The sequence below is a fragment of the Sebastes fasciatus genome, chromosome 18, assembly GCF_043250625.1.
Source record: "Sebastes fasciatus isolate fSebFas1 chromosome 18, fSebFas1.pri, whole genome shotgun sequence".
In the NCBI taxonomy this organism is placed as follows: Eukaryota; Metazoa; Chordata; class Actinopteri; order Perciformes; family Sebastidae; genus Sebastes; species Sebastes fasciatus.
The window spans coordinates 21,021,096-21,036,336 of record NC_133812.1 but is presented as its reverse complement, the minus strand read 5'-3'; the positions used below and the strand labels follow the sequence as shown (position 1 = coordinate 21,036,336).

At 40.7% G+C, this 15,241-nt stretch overlaps 1 protein-coding gene and 1 long non-coding RNA gene across 3 annotated transcripts in view; one reads left to right on the top strand and one right to left on the bottom strand.

Annotated features, from left to right (window-relative positions):
* The window catches only part of LOC141755666 (uncharacterized), a 186,666-nt gene that overhangs the window by 44,272 nt on the left and 127,153 nt on the right, over positions 1 to 15,241 (bottom strand). The gene's annotated exons all lie outside the window — the stretch shown is intronic.
* On the top strand, positions 7,907 to 11,658 carry LOC141755986 (serine/threonine-protein kinase pim-2-like). Its single transcript, XM_074615389.1, has 10 exons — positions 7,907 to 8,043; positions 8,153 to 8,407; positions 8,948 to 9,007; positions 9,530 to 9,624; positions 9,706 to 9,753; positions 9,970 to 10,188; positions 10,442 to 10,622; positions 10,733 to 10,906; positions 11,022 to 11,214; positions 11,371 to 11,658. The coding sequence occupies exons 2-9, from the start codon at positions 8,212 to 8,214 to the stop codon at positions 11,111 to 11,113; spliced, it is 1,065 nt and encodes a 354-aa protein (XP_074471490.1). The 5' UTR covers positions 7,907 to 8,043; positions 8,153 to 8,211; the 3' UTR covers positions 11,114 to 11,214; positions 11,371 to 11,658.

The following is a 15,241-nucleotide window of genomic DNA, read 5'->3' as shown; positions in this document are numbered from 1 at the left end:
TGGCTCTTTTGTTACTTTTCTTTTCCTGTGAAGACGGGAAGTTTATTTTGAAAAGACTACAGTATATGCATGTAACTAGAGGAAATTGACAGGTGTTGTTGGACATTTGTAGGAAAAATGAGGAATATCTTTTCATAGGAAATCCTACAAACCGTCGTATGAGGATTGAAGAGTAATAGGCTAATTAGGCCTAAATAAAAACAACAACATTTGTTTGAAAGTCCGGCCCCCACAGCTTCTGCATAGAAAAATTAAAATGCAGTTGATGACCCCTGCCATAGAGCAATGATATCGTAAACTCTGAAATGAATTACAAAGGCTCCAATATGACATGAACGCTTCATTAGTCCCTGCCACTGTCCTGTTTTTTATTCTGAACCAACATGCAGGTCCAGAGCTTTCCAAACACCCTGTTTTCCCCACCAGCTGGGTTATGTTTTGTAAATGCTGCTGTGTCCCTGTCGAGCAGTCTACTCCTCTGAAGACCAAAGGGCTCAGAGCGCTTTTTTGACACTCTCTATCAACAACTCTGTGAGGAAGAAGTGCCTTGATCTCTGGTGAAGAAAGTTCTCTCTTTTTACTCGGGGCTTCAATCCATTGAGTCAGTATCCCTCCGGTCGTCTGCCTAGCCCCGGGCGATGGTAGGAGGACGGGGCTTGAAAAGCATCAGATGGCAGCCCTGTGGAATTAATCAATGCGAGCGAGCGAGAGAGAGAGGCTGTGTCGGGGAAAGGAAGAAAGAGAGGGCCGGAGAGATCAGACGAAATAGTGTCAGCGAACAGATGAGAGGGAAAGAAAGAGGAAGTGGGTGTCTGGCATTGTGGCAGATTATGTGTGTTTTCACAAGAAATGGGATCCAGTCGCTGTGATCCCCGTCTGATATGGATGTGATGTGGTTTAATTCAATATCTTTATACTGCATTATTGATTAATATCAGCTGGGTGTCTTTGGGAAGCTCTTAACCTAAATGTATTCCTATGACACATTTACAGTAATATTACAGAAATGTTTGGAATTGCTCTAGTTAACGGCCTGGTATCATATTTATCTTAAAGGGACTGTTTGTAACTTCTTACACGTATAAATCAATCTGGGTCGCTGTCCCAAGCGTGCTCGCGTGTGGCTACGCTGTTCAGACTCAGGCTCCAACACAAACCAACACCAAAACCGCAAAGTTATATCTAGTGAAGCTACACATGCATGCGTGCACACTATACATACTAGGATCAGCATAGATTCATGGAAAGACCTTCGTCTGGTCAGCTAACATTACTGCCAAGCAGCTGAAATATAGAGTGATATTGTGGTTTTAGCTGATGTGTGTCGCCTCACTGTTTTGACGGATGCTCGCTCACATTCAAGTAGCGCACACACACGGATGAGCGCGAGCAACAGGACACTGACTTTCGTTGACTTAACGGCCACAGGTATCGCTGTTACAACCAATTTCTGATTCTTACAAACAGTCCCTTTAGTAATACAGTCAGAAATTACAACAATGGCTGTTAAAAGACAGCCCGGTCGCAACGTAAAGGTGTATAAATGACACGATAATGGCAAAAGAAGTGCAATAAGTATGCCGTTATAATGAAAAATAAATGAATGACTCAATAAATAGATGAATAAATGTCATACACAATGACACACTACACAAGATAAAATAAAATATTGTCATCATGCCCGATACTAATTCACATTTCCAACACCCCACATCTATCGGATTGGGCTGATACTGTGTTAGTCTGATCCTGGCATAACAAAGTATCTAGTGTGGTGGTGTATACCGAAGAATCAACGGTATGTCCGAACAAAATCGATCTGCAGAGAGCGTGCAATATTTGTATGCAGTGATGTGGTCGCTTTTATCTCTGTTGGTGGAAAAGATAAATAGTCGACCGACTTCAAGTTCTACATGATTCTTATTTAAGTCACATTCATGAGGCGGAGGGAACAAATGCGTACTTAAAAGATGAGGTGAGGGAGGAGAGCTGGACAAGCCGGTGAACTACACACCGGGTGGAACGACTGTGGGGGAGTGCGGGAGCTTTATGGCACCTGAAGGCTGCAGCGGGCTGTTGATTTACTTCTGCAGTGCACTTTGGGAGGTGTGGCGCACACACAAAAAAGGTAGAGATAAACCACACACAGAGATACAGATAAGCTCGCCATGTGCAGGGAAGGATATAGAGAATAAAAAAGACATAAATTGACTGCTGTTATTGTTGTGCTGAAGACGAATCTGCAGCATGTTGAATGGCCTTCCACTCACAGAGCCCCCTGTGCAGCAGTTACTGTCCTCTGGCTCACTATGGATGTCCAACAATAGACGTCAGCGGTGGCAAAAGGCCGAATCATAGAAATGATTATCTACCATTGAGCTCACAGCATGAAGGAAACGAGGGAAGGGGAGTGCTTTTACTTCCTGTCGAGATTTACTGTACGTATCACCCAAAAAGAGAGGAAGCATGAAAAGATAGAGCATTATTGCATACTCACTCTCTCTCTCTTTCTCTGCCAGGGTTTTATTATGTGATGTGTCATTTCATAGCCTTCAAAGGCCTTTCTCACTGCCATATACTGTTACTGTATTGTCCTTGGTTTGTACACACCAATAAGCTATGTTTTTTATTGGCTCAATGATTAGATACACAAACAAGTCCCACGCAGACACACAAGAAATAAAACATAACTTCCAAGAATAAAGTCCAGAATAAAATGGACTGTTTTCATTTCATATATGGAAGCTAGAGCAGGGTCAGTAATAAAGTTGTGCTGTTAGACTAAGAGAACATCGTTATAGGACTGAACATGTACCAAGATACCTACAGTATGTATCCCGGGAGGCCGCTGATACTTAATGTCGATGTAACGTGTAACAGAAATGAGAAATTACATGGAACCAAGCTTAAAGGGTAACTTTGGTATTTTTCAACCTGGACCATATTTTCCCATGATTTTGTATCCGCCAATGTACGTTCGCTAAAAGTGCTTGTTTTTGCCACTGACATGCTCAGATTGTTATTATAAGTGTCTGACAACATTAACCAAAGGACCCTAGAGAGAAATAAAACCTTTCTCTTACCTTTCGTTGATTCATTCTGTTTGTTATTGTGTGTCTCGCTCAGAGAAGCCTCGTTCTGAAACCTCACGTCGCCTCCACATTGTTGAAATCATCTAAATATTCAGCCATCACATTTACAATCTTTTAGATCACACTAAGCTATGCCTTTCTGTACTCCAACACAACAAACTCTAACAACACCGGCACTCTTCCATCCAACTCTCACTCACATTTCCACCGTTGTCTTCCGGCAACAAGTCACATGACGCAATGACAAACACACCGGATCAAGCGAAAGGTACGAAAAAACATAAAAAAGTTGCCCTTTAAGGCTTGCCGGAGGCTGTGATTATTGAAAAAGTAAAATAAAATATATAATAACAATATAAAGAAAGGCCATTGGCAAGAAAAAAAACCTGGCTTGAGCCTTGCTCTGCTCTCCTTTTGATGCCAAGACAGTCAAGAGTTACATCCAAAGCTAAAAAGGAGACTGATGAATTTCTTTTGGGTGTGGCGTTTAATGGCTTGTTGTACAGGCCATTACAATACAGTAAAATTATTATTACAGACAACATTGGACTGATTTCTTTGGTCAGACATCCAATATGTTAACATAACAAATGCTAGAAGTTTTAATGACGTATGTAAGCATGGATCACAATTCAATCAGTCACGTGCTGAGGTCGTCATAAATATGAAGTCCATCAGTGATAAATGTACATTTTCTTACACAGAGCCAGAAACAGTTATGCATTTATTTCATGATTGCATCTCATCAACTGTATTCAAAAGATATAAAGGATTTATTTTTCAATAAAACTGAATTAAATGGTAATTATTTCCGTTTTTCTTGTAAAAGTGTTCCTCTATGTCGTGTTCACATCATGTCTTTCAGACCGTAACTACCAGCAACCTTTCATGTAAGCATCTGACTTTCAAAAGTCAAAAACATTATTTTCTCCCGTCAACGTGACGACCACGGTGAACTTGCCCTTCCACGCTCTATAGTTGCCTACTCAACTGACATCAACAGTTTTGACGATATACTGCCTATTTCTATAACGTCTATACTTGTACATTGGGTAAGTAAAGCATTCACAGCACACCAGAGAAGTGTTTCTGACCTTTGCGTTTTGTTATCACAGAATCCTGAAGTAGAAAACTACTAGAAAAGTAGCTGAATTGCTGCTGATTAAAATGTTGCACCACCTCTGAAATTAAAACCACGTCTTTGCTTCATTACAGCTATTATCTGCCACAACAGTTATTAATGTAGCGAGGGGAGAGCACCGCCGGAGAAATCCCATTCTGAATCAAGGAATATTCTCCTGGGTTTACTTAAACAAGGAGGAAAACAGTTTGTGGTTTAGAGATAGCGAGAAGCATTGTGTTGCGCCGCCACCACTTAAACAATGTGTGTCGTTCTGCAGGGACGATGCATGGAAGCAACGTGGAGACTATGTAATGTATATTTTGTAGGACGTTGCTTTATATGTGATATACTGCTTGGAAATTTTGCAAACTGCTTTGCTTGCCAACTGTTTTGTTTTTAATTGTTTGTATTGTATTGTTTGTATTGTTTTTTAATACCTTCCTGCTTAGGGACCGCAGATGATAAATAGCTATATAGCCAACTCTGGCTCAACGTTTGTGTTGTGCATGGCCTCTGTTTAATAAACTAATAAACTACAAGAAGATAAGAAGAAGCACAAGAGGAGACAACAAAAAATAATCAACGATTATTCTTTTTAATTTACTTTTTAGTGGAAGTAATTTATATTTTGATAAGGAATTGATTTATCAATTTTCTATCTATTTTTTAAATTTTAGGTAATTGAAACAAATAGATGAATACATTTATATATACATAAATATTAATGAAAAAACAACAATTTGTGGGGTTTTTTTTGTCTTTTTTTATTTGGTTCCTCATTAAATATTCATTTGCTGATGTTTCAAAAGATGATTGTTTTATCAACACTTAAAGTTACTGTTAGGAACTTTTAACTGGTTATGAAACAGTCTCAGTTGGTGCTCGGAAACACTACCACTGTTGTCCACAGGGACCGCCAAAATCAACTCAAAATTAATGTTCCTCATTGTAGCTTTAATACAAAAATGATTTAATGTATTAATAACAGATTATCAAAATAAAATCCAACGGGATTTCTAATCTATATGGTAGAATTCAAAAGAAATCTTCAAATTCATTGTAATGGAGCAAAAAAAGCCAGCTCACAGACAGCAACTAACTAAAACATAGCCAGTTAAGCAGCGATCAATAACAAATTATATCACGTCCATTATAAAGTGCCTGAGGGCGGCCTGTGTTTAAAGAACATCAAAAAGTTCTTTCTCTGACGTCTCTGCAGGAGACGAAACTCTCGTCCGGTTTCTAAAGTCCCCGTCGGTCATTTCAGTAAATCCCCGGGTTTACATGCTTTCAGGCTGATGGCTCTTTGGATACTTCTGAGACAACAAAAGCCACAGTTCTGTTATCGATGGGGCGACGAACTTGATCACCCCACAGAGAGAAGCCTGTTAATTGGTAGAAAATGCAGCTTATTATACGAGGTGGGCAAGAGGGCCAAGGGGAGCTTGTTGTGTATGCAGGGCCATGGTGTCTAATATGTGCTCTCATCATTTAAATTCAGTGTTTTACATTCTGCTGGGCCAACGGAGTCCCACATCACTGATTAATTACAGCAAACATGGGCCTACACTCTGACTGACTAGTGTGTGTCTGCAGTATATATGTGTGTGTGTGCGCGTGTGTGTGTGTGTGTGTGTGTGTGTGTGTGTGTGTGTGTGTGTGTGTGTGGGAATGCATTTAGAGAATCTGACAAAATAATGTGCAACTCTGCAACATCTCTAAGCTAATTAGTGGTGGGATTTCGATTGGAAATGCTGACCGCAGCAGGCAACACTTGTTTATGAGAGAGACCTACTTTCTTACTGTAAATGCTGAGCAATAGTATCCGTATCCTTACGCAGTGTGTAGCTACAGCTTTCATCCTGATCTTACAGCACACCAGCCTGAACGCTGTGATAAAACTCAGAAATACAGAATCTCGTGGCTCAGGGGAGCCGGTCTTTCTTTTTTAGCCACGCCAGCGGCTCCAGGTAACAATGCCTGCCAGTCCAACACTTCACTCCAGACTTAAATATCTCAACAACTATTGGATGATTTGCTGTTTAATTTGGTCCAGACATTTGGACCCCAGGCAATAAAAAACTCTGGTGAGTTTTCATCTAGTGCCACCAGCAGGTCCACAGTTTTACTTGAGTAAATGTACTCGGTTACTTTCCACAACTGACTGTAACTCAGCAGGTTTTCTATAAAAAAGGGTTTATTTAAAATATATTCCTGTTTTTTTACTGTCTAAATGATAAGCTAAATATAAATCTACCTCTTCACTGTACGGTAGAATATGAACAGCTCATCATTACTGTATCATAAAGATAAAAGAACGATTGTTTTGTTAACATCCAACGAGCTCCCTCGAGGCTTTAACAGCGTGTGAATGGCTTGAATATGATGGAGAATGAAACGCTTAAAACTTATTCACGGTTAGTAGCTCTTTAAATGCAGAGTTTTATGTTATAGTAAAAGAAAGGGAGAAATACTACTGACCTAAATAGTAAAGAAGAAACAAAAGCCCAATAAGTAGCACATTCTCCAGATAGGTAGGAAAGGGCAACTGAAGGCATATCTCCCTCAGAGAAGTGATATCTGTGAGCTGGTTTTGTAAATAGCACATGTGCCAGTCTTCCATATCAAATATATTTTTTTTACAAAGTAGCTTCTAACCTCGTGAACTGAAACTGAAGAGTTTCAGCTGAGTGTGAATTGAGCAGAGGAATGCATCTCAATTGTAAATGGGAGTGACACCGTGCCAAGGGAATTATTACGCCGTATGAGTCTGCATGTGCTCCCAAAAGGATTATCCATAACTACTACTGTAACACATACTACAGCTCCCAGGGACGGGGACGGGAAAGGAAAGTGTGTGTGTCACCCACACGTCTTTGAATAAGAAGCTATTTCATGCATCATGGTTTTAATCTGGACAGTTCTTTCATGGTTGTTTCTATAAAAACAAAAAGGAGGAAAAATATATCAAAAAGGAGAAATAAACACATAATCTCCCCCTCAGCTAAAGCTTTTAAAGGTCCCATATCATGCTCATTTTCTAATAGAACATGTTTACATGCTGTAATGTTAAAAAAAAACTTTATTTTCCTCATACTGTCTGCTTGAATATACCTGTATTCACGCTCTGTCTGAAACGCTCCGTTTTAGTGCATTTCAACGGAATTTCAACGGAATTGCAACAGAATTGCGTTGCTAGGCAACAGCTTGGGTCTATGTTTACTTCCTGTCAGCTGATGACATTGACATTCACTGCAACCAGGAATAAACTGGGACACATTTAGAATGTTTATGTTTAAAACCGTGTAATGGTCTAAATATTGTATATTTGTGACATCACAAATGGACAGACATTCTAACGGCTTGTTTCAAACGCACAATTTCTGAATACGGGCTGTGTGTATTTCTCCGTATATTGAGCGTTTTGATAGTTTAACAGTATTTATAAAGCACTTAAACCTGCTTTATAATATAAAAGACATGAAAATCTTACTTTTTACAATATGGGCCCTTTAATGAATTCAATATATAAATTCAAATATATACACATACACAATTCATTCTAAACACACTCATTTGCATATTCCGGAAAGAACTTGGCTGTGATGCCTTTATGACATCATGATGACATCACACCAACAAAGCTTCAAAAGCTTAGAACACACACGAAATATCACATTCTGTCACATTTAGATTCAATCAATCACGATCAGACTCAACATCTCGTTGTTCTGAAAGTGGTGTTAGAAACTTCTTAGAAACATTATCATTGACAAAGCCTCTGCTGAGGACACTAACTCTCTTCTCCAGCCCTTGGAACAAGTTGAGGTAAGTAAAAAAATCCAGTCACTCATGTTAATATGACTTATTTAGGAGTAAGCACTAATTCAGAGTTAATACCTTGAAACACATTTTTAAAAATTACAATTTGTTCCAGAGTTTTTCTAATTTGCAGAGCTCCAAAGCAGCACGTCAGAACTAAGTTCAGCGCTTGCAATGGATCGGACTAGGACGACTAGGGGGCTTAACAGGAGGGCCTGTCCTTACACGAAGACCCCCGGGCAGCACAGGACAAGGGTCTCTGAGGGTGAACACCCAGACACCTCTGAGGAGGATCTCCATGTGAGACTACTGAAGAGGAAAGCCAGAGAAAACGGAGAAGGACCGTCCTCTCCAGTGGACGTTCACAGAGGTAAGCTGATCGTGTGAAACTGCTGTTGGGAGTGTATACCATCATCATCATTTACTGAACACCAGGTTCAGACAGTGGTGGATGTTGTACTCAGATCTTTCACAGAAATACCCATCAACTGGGTTTTTGGTATATTGATCTAAATAGACTTCAGTTACAAAGAAAAACAAATCCTCACTTCCCTTTAGTGATAGATAGACAGATAGATGGATGGATGGATAGATGGATAAAAAGATATGTTAAAATACACTATAAATATGCCAGACTACTACAACTAGTTTAGAAAATATAAAATATGAACATAGAAAAACAATATCATACTATATACAATAGCAAAGTGTGAAAAGAAACAATGAGCTATTCCTTTAACTAAGAGGCAGCAGAGCAGAAAAGACTCATATGTGTCATTTTGGAAGTCACCGAATGACGGTCTGTGTTGTCATTTAGTTTGGAGGACTTATTGTCCAGGTTAGTGCCTGTGACTTTCAACAAGCTGATGTTCCTCTGTTTTTTTTTTTTCATCTGTTGAAAACCTGATAGAGACCAAGGACGAGACCAAACTCTATGCCGCACAACAGTTGCCCACACATGTGCAAAGAGGTCAGTAGATAGTGATACATGTCGGGTTTGGCTTTATGTTAAGTGTAAGATTCATATTAGAGCTTAAACAGTGGCGGATTAAGGTGGTCAGGGTTCCCTTGGCCACTCTTTGTATGGGCCCCCCTGACCACCTTGCTCATCATGCTTTAATGTTACCAGAATGAAGATTTTCTTTCTGACATTTTGCCACTATACTGTCCAGTAGTGACGTATTATTTGAAAACCAAATTGACCTTATGAACCTGGTCACATCATCGGGCCAGGCTCATAAGGTCAGCTGATTGGGTAGATGTGTCACTCTTCATTTTTTTAATGTTTCTTGTGGGCCAATAGGGGTAAACGTTTTATTTTATTCTCTGAAGTACATTTAAATAATTAAAAATAATCTGGCCAATCTGGGGCCCTTGTAAATACGGCTGCAGCCTAGGCCAGTCTGTGCATTAATCCAGCCCAGAGCTTAAATAACATGCAATTAGTGTTCCTCACAACTGTATTAAAACTAAACGCTGTTTGTGTTTTAAGCTGCATTCAAGGCCAAATACAAACAACAGACGAAGCTCGGCGAAGGAGGGTGTGGATCTGTGTTTGCTGGCTATCGCAAATCAGATAATTTGCATGTAAGTATTACACACACATTTTTGCACACACACACACACACAGTATGGACAGGAAGTGCTAACAAAGTTTGTGTCTCTTAGGTTGCCATCAAACACGTCCCAAGAGACTCTCAGTTCATCAAACACGTGGTGAGTTAAGATCTGCTGTATTCAATTCAATTTAATTTATTTTTATATAGCGTCAAATCATAACAGAAGTTATCTTGAGACGCTTTATGTTAAGAGCAGGTCTTAGACCGTACACCATATTCAACACGGCACTCTCTTATTGAATGTATTATGGATGAATCCTGCTTCTCTGTTGAGCTTCTCTCCTTCATCCTCCACTTTGTTGTGATGTTTCAGGACGAGCATGGGAATACGCTCCCCATGGAGGTTGCCATCATGTTGAAACTCGCGGAGGATACAAGTGGCTCAGCGGCCTCTTCATCACCTATTTCCCTACTGGACTGGTACGACCTGAAACGGGAGTTGATCCTGGTGCTGGAGAGACCAGTCCCCTGCGTGGACTTGGACACGTACATTTTATCAAAGGGAGGCTCCTTAGAAGAGGAAGAGGCCAAGGTAAGCTGCTGGAGGATCCTTGTGTGTGTTTTAAACTTTGTACAGGAACTGGAGGGATATTTTTTTTTTGCAATTTAGGGTTTATTTTGACCATCATTTCTATTCATTATTGTACATTGTACACACCAAAGTAATTACACTTCCACGTTGGTGTCACTTCTCAGACCCGGAGGTAGCCCACTGAGTAACAGCCATGAAGAAATGTCAAACCACATCCTCTACGATCCCTCATCTTTCTCTTTTTGTTTCTCAGATCATCCTGAAACAGCTGCTTGATGCATTAATTGAGCTTCAGGATAAGCAAATCTTTCACCGGGACATCAAGGTGGAAAATATCTTGATCGAGACCGGCTTGGACGTCCCGCGAGTCCGCCTCATTGATTTTGGGATGAGTTGCTTCGTGAAGAGAGGCTCCACTTACCGCGACTTCTACGGTAAGATGTCTAGCTTCTACTCCTGCTCTTCACTAACTTACCCATCTGTGACTTTTAGGTTTAAAGAAAGCTCCTCCTCACCGTCTTATCATTATGTCTGTACATTTTAGGTACCCCTAATCACATCCCTCTGGAGTTGTACATTAGTGAACACTACAGGGCCGGCCCCACCACAGCGTGGCAGTTGGGAGTGGTCCTGTATGAAACGGTCCACAGGAACAAATATTTTGAGACCCTCAAGTTCCTCTCAGACAATCTGAGATTCAGCAAGAAGCTGTCCAACGGTAACAAAAACATACACAAACATGTCAACAGACCCTAATCTGGTCATTTTAGTTCACGTTCTGATGGATCTCTGTAGCCGTCACCTTCATCTTTCTTCTCCTTCTTTCTCTCCAGATTGCAAGGATTTCTTGCAAAGGTGTCTGACTGAAGACCCCAAACAGCGCCTGACCCTGGAGCAGCTCAATCAGCACCCATGGATCAGATAAAGCACCACTGAACTCACACGTCCCGGCCATACAATACTGAAGTCATCCATGTATTAATGTTGCTCTCTCTTTTTCTCTTTGACAGGAAGAACTTGAGGAACCAGGGTGGCCGGCCTGTGATAGGCTGGCGAGGTTGGCGGTCTGCGATAGGCTGGCAACCTCAGCGGCCTGTGATAGGCTGGCGGAAAAAAGGACAGGTCACCAGTGAGTGTGCCCCTCCTTTGCCCAATGTCAGCTGGGATCGGCTCCAGCCCCCCTGTGATAGGGTAAGAGGTTACAGATAATGGATGGATATTATTCTGTTTGCCCTTTTTTTTTGCAGATCCTGTAGCTCCCCCAGCCGTTCGAGGAGAGGGGACCTCTCTTTGATTTGCCTTTCCCGAGGTTTCTTCCCATTTTCCATCTGGCCTCAGGATTTTGGAGGAGTTTTTCCTCGCCTTCTTAGAGAGCTTGGGCTGGGCAGGTTCTGCTCATATTCCAATCAGACATTATTTAATGTGATATTTAATACTGAGCCATGAAAATAAACTTTAATCAAATTTAAACCCAATTGATTCATATTTTCTTTAGACCACAGAGAATCAAGGTACTGTACTGTTTTTTCTAACTGCATTTTGAGTTAAATAAATATATGTCAAAAAAGTCAAAGTGTATTGTGTCATGAAAAACTCATAAAAAAGTCAAAGTATGTAGTAGCATAGTATGTCATAACAAATGTCATGAAAAAGTCATAGTATAGTATATCATAAAAAGTCATGGACAGACTGGTTATGCCTGGATACAGGAGTCAAATAGAGTACATTTATGGTCAGAGACGAGGTCTATCAATGAGTGGTTTATTACAGTTTACATCCATGTCTGTCCAAAATGTCATCCCCTCATTATTTTATTACACAATTATGCAAAGGCATAAAAACATGTATGCTGATATCTGATACGATGTGTAACTGTATTTCTTCTGCGAGAGGTTCAGTGAAACCGAGTTCAGTCTGCATGCTAATAAGGCTATTTTTTTGAGCTGCACACAACCTTTCAATCATCAACGAGGCTCCCATTCATCTGGGGAACATTTATCACAACCATACAATGGGCAAGTTTTGCTGCCGACTTCCAAATATTTGGGTAACATAGTCTCCCATTTCTAACTGAACCCTGAGGCGAAGGGAAGAATGAGGCAAATTCTATTGACATTCACGCCGTGTCCTTGACTTCTGAGATGATTCACTCTGTAGTCTTTTCAGTCTCCCAGAAAAATTGGCTCGACATTGAAGACCTTATCAGAAAGGACACGGAGACCTACACCTGCCAATCACCGTGTCTGTGAATGTGTGTCTCTCGGTTTCCCGCCGGCTGATACGGGGAGACAAACCTCTGAAATGCATATCTTTGATGCTGCGTTCTAATCGGAGCAGCAGAAATGACACAAAAAGCGCTGCGAAGGCCTTTGTCAGGTGTGTCTGTTTCTGCTTGAGTAAGTTGAGAAAGAGGGGAAATAACAGTGTGAAGGAAGATGACGAGCAACGATCAATTTTTTATATAAAATATAACCTTTACTGTGCAGATACGACAAATTGTATGCAACACTTTAGGTTCTGTCTGTCTATATGGACATAAAAATATACGGTTTTATTATCTACCCGCGGCCCCTGGAGACCTCCGCGCCGCCAACACCGCCGCCTTTGCCAGGCAACGGAGCTTCAGAGAGCCGGGGATGTGTTAGATCTGTCCAGAGCACTGGAACAAAAACACTGACACATCAACAGTCCTATAAGATAATGACATCCAAAACACAAGATTCACTCTCAGTGGTTTCTGTGACATGAGACATACTTTCAAAATACTAATGTTTACAGAAGCTGTTCTCGTACATCGTTCATAGCTATACTTACGAAAAGTAATGCACAGGAATTCTTATCATATCCCACAAAATAAATGCATATTTAATCCACATAATCGTGAAACAGGAAGTATAAATAGCAACAAACACCACGTAGGGAGGAGGTCGGGGTGGATAGATGTCCCGTGTGAAACCAGAAGTCAAAGTTGATTAATTTGTCATGTAACTTTCGTACTTGAGTAATAATAATAATAATAATACATTTTATTTAGTGGCGCCTTTCTGGACACCCAAGGACACCTTACAAAAATCTGTTAAAACATAGACAGATAAAAAACAATATAAAAACAACAGGACATGACAGAGACATATTTGTACAAACACATAGGATGGGTGATGATGAGTGCTAGAGAGAGTAGGCCAGTTTAAACAGGTGGGTTTTCAGGAGGGATTTGAAAGATGTGATATTGTCAGACTGCCGGATGTGTGGGGGGAGTGAGTTCCATAACCTGGGAGCAGAGCAGCTGAATGCCCTGGCTCCCATGGTGCTGAGGCGTGAGGTGGGGGTGGTCAGAAGTCCGGCTGATGATGAACGTCACTTCTGTAGTTATTTTAACCCAAACAATGATCTTTTCCTAAAAGAAGTAGTTTTGTTGCCTAAACCTAACCAGATTTAGTCCTGTGAAGACGGAAGGTTATTTTGAAAAGACTATATGCATGTAAAGAGCGTAAATTAACACGTGTTGCTGGATATTCGTCGTAGAATAATGCACAAAAAATAAAAAATAAAATTTCATAAGATATCATACAAACCGTTATATGAGGAAACGTTGCACCACGCAACTGAAGAAATCCAAACCATACAGACTATTCCTTGGCATGTTGCAGGCAAACCAAATCGCCCAAGATGTTTGACGCAGTCATAATACCTCTACGGGCTTTTTAAAATTTTCAGACGTTGTGGACAAAGCCAGCGAATGAGTACGTACTTCCGCTTATGCAAAGGATGTCAATTGAATAGGTGGTCCTTCAGTGTGGCTCAGGACACATTTGTGTACACACTGCCAGAAGAATGTGGTCATATGAGGCCCAGACCATCTCCAGATGTGGTCCGATAGATCACATCTTGATGCGTCTTGGGTGCTTTCACACCTGCACTTAGCGCTGTCCACATGTGATCGGATCACCCAGGACGCAGGTCTGAACGGGGCCAGGCTGAAGAAAGTGTGTGTATTTATGTCTCTCTGCGTGTGTGTGTTTGTGAGGCTTCAGACTCGTGGGACAATGGACAACAGCTCTATTTTCTAATTGAATAGAGATTCAATCCGCAAACTCAGCGAGCTGAAGTGTAAAGCAATTAGCCGATTGATGGCCACCGGTCCGGGAGGTGCGGATAAGAGGGAAGGGTGTGTAAGTGTGTGTGTGTTCTTTCATCCCTGAGCAGCCACATCAATCACCATCAATCATCTAATTGCTCTCTCAGCGCACACACACACACACACACACACACACACACACACACACACACACACACGGACACACACGGACCCCTGGTGTGTGTTGGTGTGAAATTCCCTTGGCAGCAAATAATTCAGAGTATAGGCATGGAGCTGCAGTGTGAAATCCCAGCAGTGTGTGGTGGATTACCGCTACTCCTCTCTCACTGCCCCTTTGAGAGACAAGCACAGAGCCTGTCAGTCAGCCTGCCTTGTTCAGCTTCACGTAATTGTGAAACACACTCTCTGTCTTGCTGTGACACACACACACGCACACACACTTCGTAGCACAACGCATGAAGAAGAAACACACGAGACGAGAGGATAAACACAAGCAGAGATTGGCGTGGAGAAGCTGATTATCACAGAATTTAATTACATTACGACGACCATCTGCAGATGGAATTAGATTAGATGTAGACAGGCGGTGTGTTGTTGTCAAAGAAAAATATTCAGTTTGGTTAGATTTGGTTTAAGACAAGAAAATAAACAGTATGGACATTGAAATCAAGGCTGCAACTATTGATTATTTTCTGAATTTAGTGATCTTTTGATTTTTCTGAAGACTATTCAGGTAATATAATGAGAATATTCAATTAGGTAACACTTCATTTTTACAGGTCTGCAAATTTCATGGTAATTAGGTGATAATTAGCAAGTAACCCATTTGAAATTTCTTTGGAATCATCGCCAAATTACCACAATATTTACCTCAAAATGTATCGAAAAAATTACTTTATTATAAACATTAATTAATAATTACATTCAGCTATTTCTCAAAACAGAAAAACAGAA